Source organism: Hippocampus zosterae, chromosome 7 (assembly GCF_025434085.1).
Source record: "Hippocampus zosterae strain Florida chromosome 7, ASM2543408v3, whole genome shotgun sequence".
Taxonomy (NCBI): domain Eukaryota; kingdom Metazoa; phylum Chordata; class Actinopteri; order Syngnathiformes; family Syngnathidae; genus Hippocampus; species Hippocampus zosterae.
The window spans coordinates 24,415,846-24,429,590 of record NC_067457.1 but is presented as its reverse complement, the minus strand read 5'-3'; the positions used below and the strand labels follow the sequence as shown (position 1 = coordinate 24,429,590).

The following is a 13,745-nucleotide window of genomic DNA, read 5'->3' as shown; positions in this document are numbered from 1 at the left end:
AAGCAAAGCGAATGTGCTTAAATGGTCTCTTCGTGCCGTGACTTCAGAAATGAATCCGAAAATATGGCTGTCGAAACTGCGAACGCCAACAGTCTACTTTGTCCAACTGCAATCGGTCGACTTGCGACCTTTTTTTCCCCCCACGGACAGGTTTCATGTCAGATAATATTTTCAGCGAATATAATATGATATGACCTGCATGAAAAGGGTGGTATTTTCGAAACATCACAATGAACACGAATCATGACACGAGGATCGTCCTCAACGTGCTCTGGTCGCTATGGTAACGTTTCAACGCGCCTTCAAAATAAGAGACGAAAAAATACGATCAAGAACGAGAACAACATTCAGCACCTCTAACAAAAATATACTTTGTTTATTGGAAAAGAGACAAAAGTGCAACGGACAAGAACTCACGAGTATCTTAGTCGGGTGGTTACAGTGGAAAAACTAAAACAATACAGTCAGCGTTAAACATAACTTAAGAGTACAAAACTGTACACGGTCTCAAAAGTATCATTCACACTCGGTCTTCAATTTGTCAGTCATGCTGCAAGTACGTCAGTCAGGATGCAAAATACAAATTTGATGAAGGACCGAATGAATGTTGGAGAGTCCCAACAATGTCAGCGCCTAAGACTTTTTTTGTCATGTTTATGAACGACGCGTCATATGGAGGCAACGCTCAATCTTGGCGTCCCCGCATTCTTGTGGCTTTTTGTCGATTACTCGTCTGGCACATCAATACAAACCTGTACACCAGCTTCCGGCCAGAAAGGGCCAATGGTTCGATTTTTTTTTAACGTCTTAAACAAGAAAAGGGGTGCAAATAACATTCACATCGTCACTGGGGGAGGGCCCACGCGGCCCGCACAAAGTTGGGCCAATGTACCATCTCAACCGCCCCAAATGTTTTTCCTTTGGGCCAAACATACCAGCACAGCGATCGACGGTCTCCTCGCTCCCTACAAAACCTCGTCAGACCCGAGAAGACCCCAAATCATGTCTTTCGAGGCAGCGCTCGGGTGAGGAACTCATTTGCACGTCAAGATACAATGATGGTTACACATCCCGTGGCGTTCTCGGACAAGGACGGAAAGGGACGCCGGGCTGGGACCGGCTGGGTGCCGTCCTTCCGACCACATTGACGACAACATCAACTATCGTATTGCTCTACGTCATCTCCAGGTTCGATTTTGCGGTGGCAGGGGTCCGATTGGGGTCAAAAGGTGAGCGGGATGCGGGCCAGAGCAAAAGGCCCCTCGGTATCACATGTGGCGCTGGTCGTCGCCGAGCATCCTGCGCGTGTTGGAGGCCAAGAAGATGTCGTTGTCTCTGGGGCAGTCCAGATGGCAGGAGCACGTCTTGATGAACATCATCTTTTTCCGGAAGCCGTCTCCCTCCGGGCAGCGGAACTCCACCTCGGCGGTGACGCTGGAGCGAGGGGTGCAGCATCGTCCGTCAGTACAAACGCCGCAGAACTTTGCTTTGTACGACCTGGCGCTGGCGCAGCCCGACAGCTCGAAGCGCATCCCTTGGCGGGCCTTCGGCGTCCGCACGCATTTCTTGCCACGCTGCGGCGGAGAAATCATTTGATCAAGATCGAGAGTCCTTCGATATCCCGACGGACACGAATGTGGGAGAAAGGCAAAGTCTGAGAAAACCCACGCGAACACCGACGAGCAAACGCCAGGGAGGAAGGAAGGAAAGAAGGAAGGCAGACGGGCTAATGTTCCCAACGCAATCCAGCTAGCAGACAAAAGAGGTTTTCGTACCTTAATTTCTTTCTCCTGCTGGCTGTCGCAGGGCCGAATCAGACAGAGCCTCGTCTGTCTCTCCAGCTGACAACGTTGGTTGTCGTTGGTGACGCGGGATGAGACGCCCATGCCGCAGGTGACCGAGCACTCGTTCCAATCTGTCGTCTGGACGATGCAGTTCTCTCTGGGACTCTCCGGTTCCTGATCTCCAAGGGCCGCCTCCCCGAAGCCCGCGACAGGTTGCGAAGAGGGCAGCGGATGAATCCGAGAAGCTCCTGCAAAGACGGAGGAGCCGTTTTGAAATGTACAAAATGGGCTCAAGGTATCAAAATCCGAGATCTGGTCAATTGCGTCACACAACGTCTCAGTGCATTTTGGCCCACAAATGGCAAGAGCCATTTGTGGGCCAACTTTTTGGATACTTTGAAGGGCCGCATCGTCGGTCACGAGATGATGATTTGAAATAGCGCTGCGGGATGTGACGTCGTCGGCACTGACCGCCCATCGCCGACTCGTAGTGGTGGTCCTGAGGCGTCTGGTCGCAGGCCCACTCCTCGCAGCATCTTCCCGGAATGCGGAGGCGGCGAGGATACGGACAGTCGGGGGACGGGAATCGGACGAGGTCGGGGCACGTGGGCACGCATCCGATCTCGCCGTTCATGCACACGCATTGGTGTTTGCAACTCGGTTGGAAGGACTCGCCGCTGCGGTAGACGACGCCGCCCAGGTCGCACGGCTGACCCTCTTGAGCTGCGGACAAAGATGCGGACGGAGAGCTTGACCAACAACCAACTGCTGGTCAAACCCATAACTGAGAAGGACAATGCTGACCTCAAAGTTTTCACACGACGGGATATGCAACTTGATGAAGGGGCCACTTTTAAATTTGTCAGCTTTTTGAAACGCGGCTTTGAATTGGAAATTTGGTCTTGATTTCACAGAACCCATCGAATCATGACATCTGATGCATTGTTGTTATTACGACAGGCCGGTTGTGGAACAGTTCCATAGGGGTTGTCAGCCCTCGTGACCAATGTCAAAGTCTCCTTCAAAATAAGATGAAATAACCATCTCAGTATTGTTTCCCGATCCGGTGAGCTGTTTTTAAGACAGCTGACCACAAAGTAGTGGCAGCTCCGACGAAGGCTGAAACGGTCTGTCATGTTTCTGTTTGTGACCAACAGGTGGCACTGTAGGGCTCTCCTTGCAGCTGCACGCCTGTTGGTCATTATGTTATTCGCTGTTTAAAATTCTTTGTCCCCCCCCCCCCCCCCAAAAAAAATGAACGTCATAGTGCTAAATCGTAGTATTTGGAGGACCTCTGCAGCAATGAATCGTTCAAACGGTAAGGGAGAGACGTGACGTTACCCATGCAGATGCCGGTGTCAGCGTCACTCAGCAGCGCGTAGTCACAGAAGAGCTCCTTGTGGTGGTCGCAGGGCTCCAGCAGGTTGCAGGGCTCCCCCATCTGCCTGGCACACACTTTGCAGCAACCGCAGCCATCCAGCACCAAGCTGGTGCCGATCGGGCAGGGAGGGGGGGCCGCGGGGCAGGCGCAGGGTCGCGAGCACTCCGGGGCCAGGCTCTGCGGCAAAATCACAAGCGAAGGTGTGTGCCGGTCGAAGATGCGAGCTGACGTAGAAACCACTGAAAACAGTCGGACTCGGCAAAAGTATATGCGGGGAAATTGCCAAGGGGCAATTTTGCTTCAGGTTCTTGGTCTTGAGTGAAGAAATCTGGACATTTCACAAATATGACACTTTTGCTCAATACCACACACTAGCATATTCTCCATCTATCGTTGCCCAAAAACACCGTTGCAGCAGAATAAACAATGTGGAAGGGGAAAAAAGGTATCACGAGGCTCTCGGAATGTATCCTAATGAGATGGACCTCATATTTGCGATCAAACGGAAAGCTTCGATCGATTTTGAGTCGGGATGAATTTCGGCAAGTTGCCGTCGTTGAACTAAGCCAAAGTTCCACAAGAGGGCGCCATCACACCGCACTCCCGTCGGAGCTTCGGCTGCGGTGCTCGGAGCCGTTTTTCGACTCGGTACCGGGACGTCCGGGTGGGGAAAAGCTTTCCCTCGTCCAAAAGGATCGTCGCGCTCGTAGGCGATGGCGACACGCAAAACTTACCGCCGCGACCGCGAGCGAGAGGGCGAGCAGCAGATGCGACAGCGTCGCCGGAGCTCTGGCGAACATGGTGCCTCGCGGGCTGCGCTTCCCTCCCTCGGACGCTGCGCTGACTCGGTTCCTGTGGCAGGAGGCCGGCCCGGGTTCTCGTTTGTGCTCCCGAGCTGACTGATGACAGGACGGTGGGCGACTCCGGCTTAAATAGCGACCCAGTGGGTGTCGCCAGAGAAACATAAGCCCGTGCCACTCTGGCCCGAGAGGTGAAAACTTTGGAATTCCAAAAAGTCCGACACGCCTGCTCAAGAACCGAGTTCCGATGGGCGGGGCGGACCACACGCCACTCACAAGTGGCGTAAAGGCCTTGCTCCAATTCACACGGGGCGGCACGAGAAGCGGGTCTCTGACGTGCCACCTGGCAACAACTCGGGCTTGAGACACGAAAAAGGAGCCCTGGAGGTGAGGTGAGGTGAGGCAGGGTCCGGGAAATGAGGGCGATGGATGCCCAACATTGGCGGGGCCTGGGGGGGGGGGGGGGGGGGGGTGAAAATGCTCGAGTTGAGTGTTGAGTAAATACTTGATGATTAGGAATGGCGCTTGGGTATTGAACAATACCAATTAGCAGAGAAGTACAGATTGCATGCAAGAGTGCAAACATGGCCTCCTCGTTCCGGGCACGAGGACGGCGCCTCTCCACAGAAACCGCGTGATGACGCGTTATTTCTCTCTCGTTTCTGCCGCCGCAAACATTGCATAATCCCCGGGAGTTTCATAGCTGCCATGGCAGGCTGCTGACTCCATGCCCGCCCAATGACGCACGTCCACCTGGCACAGCAGCGGGTTCGACCTACCATCAATCACCTTTGTGTTCTTTCTCACACGGGCGTGAGGTTCTCCTACCGTGCGCTCGACAAACAAGACTCAGAATTGCTGTCCTGTCAAATTTTCATTCGCTGCCACAGAGACTTTGTGTTTGCGCTTCTGGCCACGGAGTCCGGGAAACGGGAGAGGGTGTGGGGGGGGGCGAAAAGGAAGTGTTTTCAAACATCCAAGCTGGGGTGTGGGGGGGGGGGGGGGTCAAGAACCAGACCCTCAGTCTGTCACTTCTCACAGAAGCATGGCTTGACGTCATCAGATCCAAGAAGAACTTACTGGCCATGGTTTCAAAAGGTATTACCTGAAAGAAAAAAAAAATAACGAAACATCAAAGCCATCATGGTGGAGACATTTTTTTTTCCAGCCGGAACAGGGCCCGTATGCGTAGTTGGCTGGAACAGGTTGTTCGAATGGTATTCGTGACGCCGATCTGTTTCGGTGAAGACGTCGCTGCCAATGATGAGGATTTTTTTTAGGGGGGGGGCGATTTTAGTCGGGAAAATGTTGAACGTTCACAAATTATTCCCCAAGTGAACCGAAAGAGCCCAACGGTTGCAATTTTCAAACGGGAACGTGGGAAGATCCGATGATGTCAGAGGTCATCGTCGTGACCTTCCCGGCGCGAGACGTTGCACCTGTTCTCCATTTTGGGGCGGCGGGAGATCGAGCGGGGTTCCGAAAAGGCCCCGCCTCTCATGAGGTGAGGTGGATGGCTAAAAATAGCAGCCTGGATGGAAGCGGCGCGACCATACACCCCCCCCCCCCCCACCCCCCTCGCCTGTTCACTCAGGATGTTGTTGAAGTCCGCCGCATTCCTTACGCGTTTAGCCAGGCTGCAAATTTGCCTCTTCCTGTTCTCGCTCCCCCCCCCCCCATCCCACATCCGTCCTCGAATGGTGTCGGAACACGGCGTACCGGCCGCTCGACCCGCCGCGTTCTCTTCTCGACTTGCCGCCATTACTTTGACGGGAGTTCCCGACGTCCTGTCCGTGGCGCCCGTGCGCCGCAATCGTGAAGACCTCGTTTCTCCAAAGAGGTCCCACGAGAATGGACTTCAGCCACAGGCAACGCGCTTGGAACTTTTTCCATTGAGGTCTGCAAAGAGTTAGCGACGTGTTTGTGGGTGTCAAATTGAAACCTTTCCAAAACCGCCCCACTTTCTTCTGAGGGCGCCCCCCCCCCCCCCCCCACTGCCTGCGTGCATTCGGGTCGATTATGGGGGTGACTTTGTGTGAAGATAAATCGGCAAATATTTTGAATTTGTGACAAAGAGAAACAACCCCCCGCCCCCCAAAAAAAAGGCTGTGGGCACGGGCCGCATTTCTCATTCAGGACAAAAGGCCTGGTGCCGAGAGAAAAGAGAAAATGCCTAAACCTGGTCTACTTTGCGCGTTTTTTTTTTTTTTACCTCTCAGTTTGAAAGTGCACAAATATTTGGGAACACACACGCATGTGCACACACACACACACACACACACACACACACACAACAAAAACACGTCTCCCGGGGGGATTTGCAACGATGAAGCACATTTTTTGTCAGGTGTTTTCCATCCAGGCTTTTCTTGTTGACCTTTCGCATGGATGAGGGACATTCGCCCGACTGGACTTTCGGGAAAGTTTCACCGCATGAGATTCGAGTTTGCGTTGGTGTGGTTACGCTGTGCGAGTGTCTCCTGAATTCCTGTAATTGGGGAGGAAAAGAGCGCCGGCGCTGACAGGAACATCGAACTTAGAAGCCCCTCCCCCTCCCCCCAACTCATTCCCGTGACAGGAGAACTTCTCACTTTTGCACCCTAGCTCTGACGTGGTCATCCACCCCCAATTGATCTGCGCCATTAAATTGCGGCTCTCTGGATTTTTTATTCAATCGTGTTTTACGGATATTTGGAAACGTTTGGACTACCGCGCATTTAATCCCGAGATGTAACGTTTGTTTTTTTTTCACTACAACGCAAACTGGGACCGTTTCATCAGAAGCAGAAATGTCGGGGGCATGCGAGAGGTCGAAAAACAGTCTTGAAAAGTCGACAAGGGTTGAAGGAATGTTCCTTTCTCCTGCTGTACTTTTCGCCCATGGCAGGAAGTGCCAGTCCAACCACAGGAATGCAAAGCGCTAAAGCAGACGTGGTTTTCCACAGGAGAGCAAGACCGTAGATGGAGGTGTGTGTGGGGGGGGGGGGGGGTCTGAATGAGAAAAGAGGGGGCACGAGGGCCCGTCAGAAAGATGGCGGCAGCAACGCAGAAGGTGTCCGCGTTGTTTCTCGCAGCCAATCGGCGGCCTGCAAACAGACGAACCGGCAGGTGGTCCTCTTCGTTTTAGTCTCCGCAGAAGAGGCCGAGGCCGAGGATTTAGGTTTGGGTTTTTTTTTCTTTCTCCTCCGGCGACCTGTCGTTCATGGTTGGAGTAAATGAAACAATAGATAATTGCATTTCTGGAATGGCAATGGTACAAAGGCCACTTTGTCTTCAATATCATGTACACACATGGTACTCGTATTCAGTTTTGGCCCCGTGTTAACTTTCAAGTTGCGCCTTTTCAGCTGGCGTTGAGCTGCGGGGGCAGCTGGCATTGATTCCGTAAAAAGTGGACATGAGTCGAATGTATGCTGGACGTGAGAGTTGCCACTCTCAACTCTGCCAGTCAAACATCACAATTCTTGGCGATTCAATCAGAGACTGTCCAGTTTTTAAAAAAAAAGGCAAACGTGGAAGCCAGCTCCCCCGAGTCGTAAAAAAATATTGACAGCGCTTTGTGGTTCCTTCTCACGCATATTTTGAGCCATTGATGACGATTGACTCTGGCAGCTGTATGCTGCTCTGATTAAAGACGACAGACTCGTGTCATGAAGTAGAAACCTCTCGAACGCCACACGCCATGATTTGCTCTTTGGTAATGTAACTTGACTGTGCAATCACAAAGTTCCGGTCGCCACCCAGTTTTCGAGTCGAGTCCAAATGTATTGGGAGAGTTTTTATGACTCTGCCCCCCCCCCCCCCCCCCCCCCCAAAACCATGTTTGTGTCACGGACCAGTTCAGTAGAGACAAGTACATGCTGTTCGCGGACCGCTTTGAAATGACGAGTTTTAAAGCACCGGTAGTGAGCACAAAGATGATGGTGGAGTCATTTAATATGCTAAGAACTTGTCGTGTCAAGAGAATAATTTTAAAGTTATGATCTTACCTAAGGCACAAAGCATCATTGCGACTTGCAAAAGACGACACGGTTGATTGTCGCTTTCTTCCCGGTGGCTCCCGACGAGGCTACTTGTTGGCGATGAAATTGCTCCTGTGCTCGCACTTTCATGCTTTCCTACTTGATCCCTTGGGTGCTGCTTGTTCAAACGCTTCACCGGGTTTCTTGTATCTCCTTGTTTTTGGACGACAAACCTCGTGCAACAAGCTTCCACCTCCTGGTCGCTCCGGGCTCGGGGAGGAACTTCTCTTGTCCAAATTGATTCATCTTCGAATGACAGTTTCATTTTGAATTGGAAGAAATGTACAATCATAACACTCTGAGCCATTGTTCAAATGGACTCAAATGTCCATTCTAAAATGTGATCCGAAGTTGCCAAATTCATTCCTCCTAAACTGTTAGAATAAATTGTTGGTCTCAGGCCCCCCTCATCACAGAAGGACACACGCCAAGTCAACTTCTCGGGCAACCACAGCTTGACCACGCAGACCAATTAAGAGCCTCTGCTTAATTTGAAGCCTCCCGCGCAACAAAGTAGTGCACGTTACTGTGTAAACGAGGATGCTAACCATGATTACCCACTGAGCCGCCCCCCACATGCAAACCTTCAATGCAAAAAACATCAGCGCCCCTTTGTGGTCCGAAGGCCCAGAATTGCTTCAACCACACTCAGTTCCAGCCAGACAAGAGGTCAAATAAAGCATTGACGGCTAACATCCATTTGTGTATCTATTTTCATAGCATTTGCCCGCAATATAGTTAGGGGTGAAATAAATTAAGTGATCACTTGTATTTTTTTTCTTTCTCCTAAAGTGACATTTGTTGAAAGGGGACCCACATGCCAATGCTAGATGTTGATCGCACTCCTTTATTTTAAGCTGGCAAAAAATAAAAAGACAAGCACAACGAAAGTACTGTCATCTTAGACCTTTATTACATATAGTGCCAAGAGTCATACAAATCAATGCAAATGCTTCTTAGAACAGGCGCTGCGTTCGAGACATACTTTACTGTTTGGTGGGCTACAATGCTTAATATTTACAAATACGGATTGACTGCTTATCTGTTAAGACACGTATACAACTACAATCACCACTTGGGAGTCATCCTGGTCATGTGCGTTGACGCTCAGTCGTGGTGAGAACTACCGACTTGCTCACTCGGCACTTCAACTGTGCAATATTCACACTTTGTATGAGAAAGGGGGCCGCGAGAAGGGATGACCGAAATAAGACGCGCTCCAAAATCAGAACCTTTTTATATTCTTTCCTGATTTGGCCTGCTCATTACAATAATTCAACATCTGAAATAGTGACAAGTGTTAGTGCAGAAAAGGATATTAAATGAATCACTCCCTAGACGTCACCTTGCTTCCATTGACAACGCAATTGAAACGTGCTAACCAAAAGAAAAAACAACAACAACAACAAAAAAAAACATCCGTGGTCAGTGGAGCTTAGCGTGTTTGCAGCTCGGCACTAAACTTACGCCGGCGATCCCGATGACGTGAGCAGTACAGAGTGTATCCATCCGCTCTCCTTGTGATTGCCAAGCAAGTACTTTTGAGGTGGGACGAGGGCAGCCTAAAATGTAAGTCAGAACAATGATGCGAAGAAGGAGGGGGAGTGAAGTCACTTGGACACCTGCCAGATGATGATGCCCAGAATGAGCAGCGCAACGGAGCAAACGATTGCCAGGATGCACATCTTCTTCCGGGACTTTTGCTGCCATATGGAAAGGAAAAAAAAGTAAGAAAGCCGATAAGAGAGGACGGCGCAAGAAAAACAGAAACGCGGCGCCTGTTCAAGATGGCCGTAGAGGGTGCAAGACACGCCGGGGGTCTGGAGAGTAACTCACTTGGTAGAAAGCGGCTCTCTGTAGTTGCTCCGTCCCTCGCTCGACATGAACTTCAGCATTCTCCACATTGGCCTCGATGCTGTCTGCAAAATAGCACGCGCACAGTTGGGGACACGAGAGGTGGTGTGAAGGAGGAGGGGAGAAAAAAAAAAACAAACAAACAAAAAATTTTTGTATCCCCGACTCCGCTGATGCTTCTTCTCACCAATCATCTCCCCTTGATCATGGATCATCACTGCGAGGTCCTTGAAAATCTGGTTGACGTCCATGATGTCCGACTGCAACCAAACAACGAGAACGAGCGTAAACTCACGGCCGAGGGGGGGGGGGGCGTTTTGATTGGCCGACGGACGAAGAGAGAAAGATAGCGGACCTCCAGCTGTCGGATGTTGGTTTCTCTCTCTTTGATCAGTTCCAGGTCCTCTTCCGTGATGGCTGCCTCCTCCGTCTGGGCGCTCATTTGCGCCCAGTCATCCTGACTGCTGGCCATAAAGAAAGCAAAATGATTCATTCATTCATTCATTCATCTTCCGTACCGCTTGATCCTCACTAGGGTCACGGGGGGGTGCTGGAGCCCATCCCAGCCGTCTCCGGGCAGTAGGCGGGGGACACCCTGAATCGGTTGCCAGCCAATCGCAGGGCAGAAAAAAAAAACACACAAAACAAACAAACACAAAAAAGTGGGATTCTATTGGACACGTTTCCATTGAATTACTGCGCTCTGCGTTGCCGACTCCGCGTAGCTGTTCAAGTCAGCGTAAAGAATATTAAAGTGGTGATATGATTCCTAAAATAATACTTTGACAGGAAACGCAAATCCGGAAGTGACGTCAGGATGAACAGAGCACTTGCCGAGCCAGCTCAATGTTAAAAAAAAATTAAAAAAGTGAATACCCGAAGGAACACCACTCACTTACTTCTCAAAAGACACAAGCTTTTCATCTCGCAAACTGTCATCCGCCTGAAAAAGAGAGAGGGGGGGGGGGTTGCTAATTTAGCCAAAGGTTTGAAATTCTAATCTTTAGGTGAGGTGATCATTTGCGAGAAACGTCAGGCTGAGCAATATCAGTCTAGACTGAGAATTTCTTATTCTTTCATCTTTTGCTCAGTCGACTATCAAACCAAACATACAACTAAAGATAATTTTGAAATATTTGCCTTAAAAAAAAAAAAAGAAGCTTCAAGCTAACAAACTATTCGGAAAAGTGCCGACACTCCAACAGGAGGCGCGAGAGATGTGGAAGTAAAAGTGTTATTTGAACACAAATGGTGGCGCAACACACCCCATAGGACACTTCTGACATCCTCAACCGGCAATTCAAATTTGGAATCATAGCAAAACTCGAGTGGCGTCACGGTTGGACCACAATGCTTCACTTCAGCTGACCTAGCCAACGTCGTGACAGTGAGGGCCCCTCCTACATACCGATAAGCGAGATCCAGCTCTTGCTCGGGCCACCGACTCCTTCTCCTTCTCCGCCGCGCGCCTCTGGACCGCTTGAAAGTTGTTAAGAGCGGCGGAGAAATCGTTCATCAGCCGCTCCTTCTGGATCTTCTGCTGCCTCTGGACGCGATGCAAAAAAGAAGCCATGAGAACGCCGACGGCTTTGAGCGGCAAACGACGGACGGGACAGCTCAGGACGACGTACTCACTTGCTCCGACGGTGACGTCGGCAAAGGAAGTGAGCCCAACTCCTTCAGGTGCTTGTTGGTTTCCTTGGCGAGCTGATTGGTGTAGTGTTGTATCTGCTGCCTGCGGAAGCGGCAAGCGTTCAAAGTTAGAAAAGAAATACGGCACCCGCCGGGCTTCCTTGGCGACGTCGCACAAACAACGCTAGCGCTAGCTTATGTTTGGAGCCGCGCGCAGATGAATCGGATGATCGTGGATGTCGTTTTGGGCCAAATACCGCCAAAAAAAGGGCCAAATAACCGCAGAGACGAATTTGGTTAAATTAGACAGCATGAGGAGGAAAACAAAATGGCGGGCAACACAGAATTGGGGGTATCGGCTAGAGTCCTGTCCAACTCCTCGCCGAAAGAAAATGGCGGCATGGCAAAAGGAGGGATCGAGGGAGAGGTATGAGGAGGAGGAAGTTCTTTTCAAAGAATCCGTTGGGGATCGGATTCCCCCCCCCCCCCATCTTGAAATTAATTGTGAAATAAGCGAGCGCTAGCCCGTCTCACCTTGCGGACATTTGACAGCTCGTGGTGAGCGTTTTACTTGGAGACCGAGGTCACCTCACCACTGCTCAAATGTTTTCCTTTTTTAATTGTGAGCGAGTTCGCATGGACGACAGTTCAAAGCACCAAGGCGAGCATTTCTGCGAGCGGCGTTGCGCAAAGTACATACAGCCGATCCTGAAGGTCACTGTTGTCCTGTCTGGTCCCCAACTGGCTCACCATGTTCTTGATTTGAGCGGCTGTCGGAGGGGGGGGAAGAAAAAAAAAACAGATGAATGTCAATCGCAAAAGGAGGCGACCGAGCGCCGCGCTGGCACGAGCTCGTCGTGATCTTCGCGACAGAAGCCTGAAGAACAATTCACCACTCATGCCTTCGTCACATCCGGGCCGGCGGGCGCTCGTGAATTCAGCTGGGCTCTAGCGGCCCCCGATGAGACCAATTAGCGGGAAGCCGGTGTGCAAGTGGCTTAAGAAGCAGCATGTGACAGTCGCATCACATGGCCCGTTTTCCCTTCGTTGGGAGAAAACAAAGGGCCCCACTGTGTGTCTTTAGTTCAACTCGAGACATAAACTCACCGGTGACAACGTGAGACCACCACCGCTACGATAAAAATCGCTCGACTCCGCTGGTCAACCCCGGCCAACTAAACTGGATGTCATGTAGATTGTTTTCTTTATTTGCATACAATTGTTTGGTTCTTCTGAGATATGTGACACTTTGCAAACTTGAAACTCAATTTGTTGGCGGGAAAACGACACCCCGGGCAGCACTTACTATTTTGTGTGATCTTCTGGATGTTGGAGCTGCACGTCTGGATGAGGGCGGTGAAGTCCCGAGGGACTGGGCGATAACTGTCTTGACCGTACATGTTATCTTCGAGTGGCGAGCTTGAAAATTCGGGCTGCGCACAAATGGCAAGACATGTCAAATACTGCAAGCACGTTTCACTGTCGGAACGGCAAAAGCTGCAAAGCTTCGCTAGAGTGGATTTTCATAAAGCCTTCTTTTGCATGGCAAACGACTTCACCAATGACGAACGCAGTAATCGGGATTCTCGAACTTAACGGGACTTCGAATGAGGTCACCGAGCATTGATTACCCAGCGTTAGCCGAATAGTTAGGAAACTGATGCCTCCACTGAAAACGATCGAAACAATTTCCTCGACACGTACGTTGGATTGTTTCGTCCACGGCGAGAAGTGAGAGTGAGGAAAACATGTTTATAAATGCAAACGACAGACGGATCCGCACGGCGGTGGATTAAGGCAAAGCTGCGGCGACAAAACGGAGCCCTGCTGCTCGACTGCTAGCATCCAAGCTACACGACACCAAAAAAAAAATCATCTTCAAACCTACTATGCTTTTATCGTGCCATATGCGTTTAGAAACAATGATACTTGCTACCAGAGAATGTTTTAAGGATAATACTTGCTTATTTGGCCGGGCAAGAGCACATAGGAGTAATGTTTTCCCCTTGCCGTCCCAAAAAAAAAACCAATCCTGCCCTTCCTGGTCAGTCACATGAAAGCTGACGTCACATGCGGTGGGTGGAGCTACCCCAGGGTTGGGCGAACACCACCGGATGGACACAATCGACGATGCTTTTTAAATTTTGAGGTTACTATCTTTTTGGCAAAAAAAAAAAATAGGATGACATATCTACACCTCGGGTTTATGAAACATTCTATATCACTATATCAAATGAAAAAAAAATAATGTGACAAATTTTAATTCAACCCG

At 50.4% G+C, this 13,745-nt stretch overlaps 2 protein-coding genes across 4 annotated transcripts; both read right to left on the bottom strand.

Annotated features, from left to right (window-relative positions):
- Positions 1 to 1,266: 1,266 nt before the first annotated feature.
- Positions 1,267 to 4,333, bottom strand: ccn2b (cellular communication network factor 2b). The gene is made up of 5 exons (XM_052070037.1): positions 3,900 to 4,333; positions 3,126 to 3,342; positions 2,256 to 2,507; positions 1,776 to 2,032; positions 1,267 to 1,574 (listed from the first exon to the last, which is right to left on the bottom strand). Exons 1-5 carry the CDS (start codon positions 4,128 to 4,130, stop codon positions 1,269 to 1,271), a joined length of 1,263 nt encoding a protein of 420 aa, XP_051925997.1. The 5' UTR covers positions 4,131 to 4,333; the 3' UTR covers positions 1,267 to 1,268.
- A 4,545-nt stretch (positions 4,334 to 8,878) lies between these two features.
- On the bottom strand, positions 8,879 to 13,541 carry stx12 (syntaxin 12). Of its 3 annotated transcripts, none has more exons than XM_052070053.1 (10): positions 13,434 to 13,541; positions 12,780 to 12,906; positions 12,174 to 12,243; positions 11,477 to 11,576; positions 11,250 to 11,387; positions 10,741 to 10,784; positions 10,197 to 10,305; positions 10,029 to 10,101; positions 9,824 to 9,906; positions 8,879 to 9,690 (listed from the first exon to the last, which is right to left on the bottom strand). In XM_052070053.1, the coding sequence occupies exons 2-10, from the start codon at positions 12,871 to 12,873 to the stop codon at positions 9,598 to 9,600; spliced, it is 804 nt and encodes a 267-aa protein (XP_051926013.1). In that variant the 5' UTR covers positions 12,874 to 12,906; positions 13,434 to 13,541; the 3' UTR covers positions 8,879 to 9,597. The 3 variants fall into 3 exon arrangements, with proteins under 3 accessions (XP_051926013.1, XP_051926015.1, XP_051926014.1); XM_052070055.1 differs by having other exon boundaries at positions 13,438 to 13,540; XM_052070054.1 differs by having other exon boundaries at positions 13,410 to 13,534.
- Between the last annotated feature and the right edge of the window lie 204 nt (positions 13,542 to 13,745).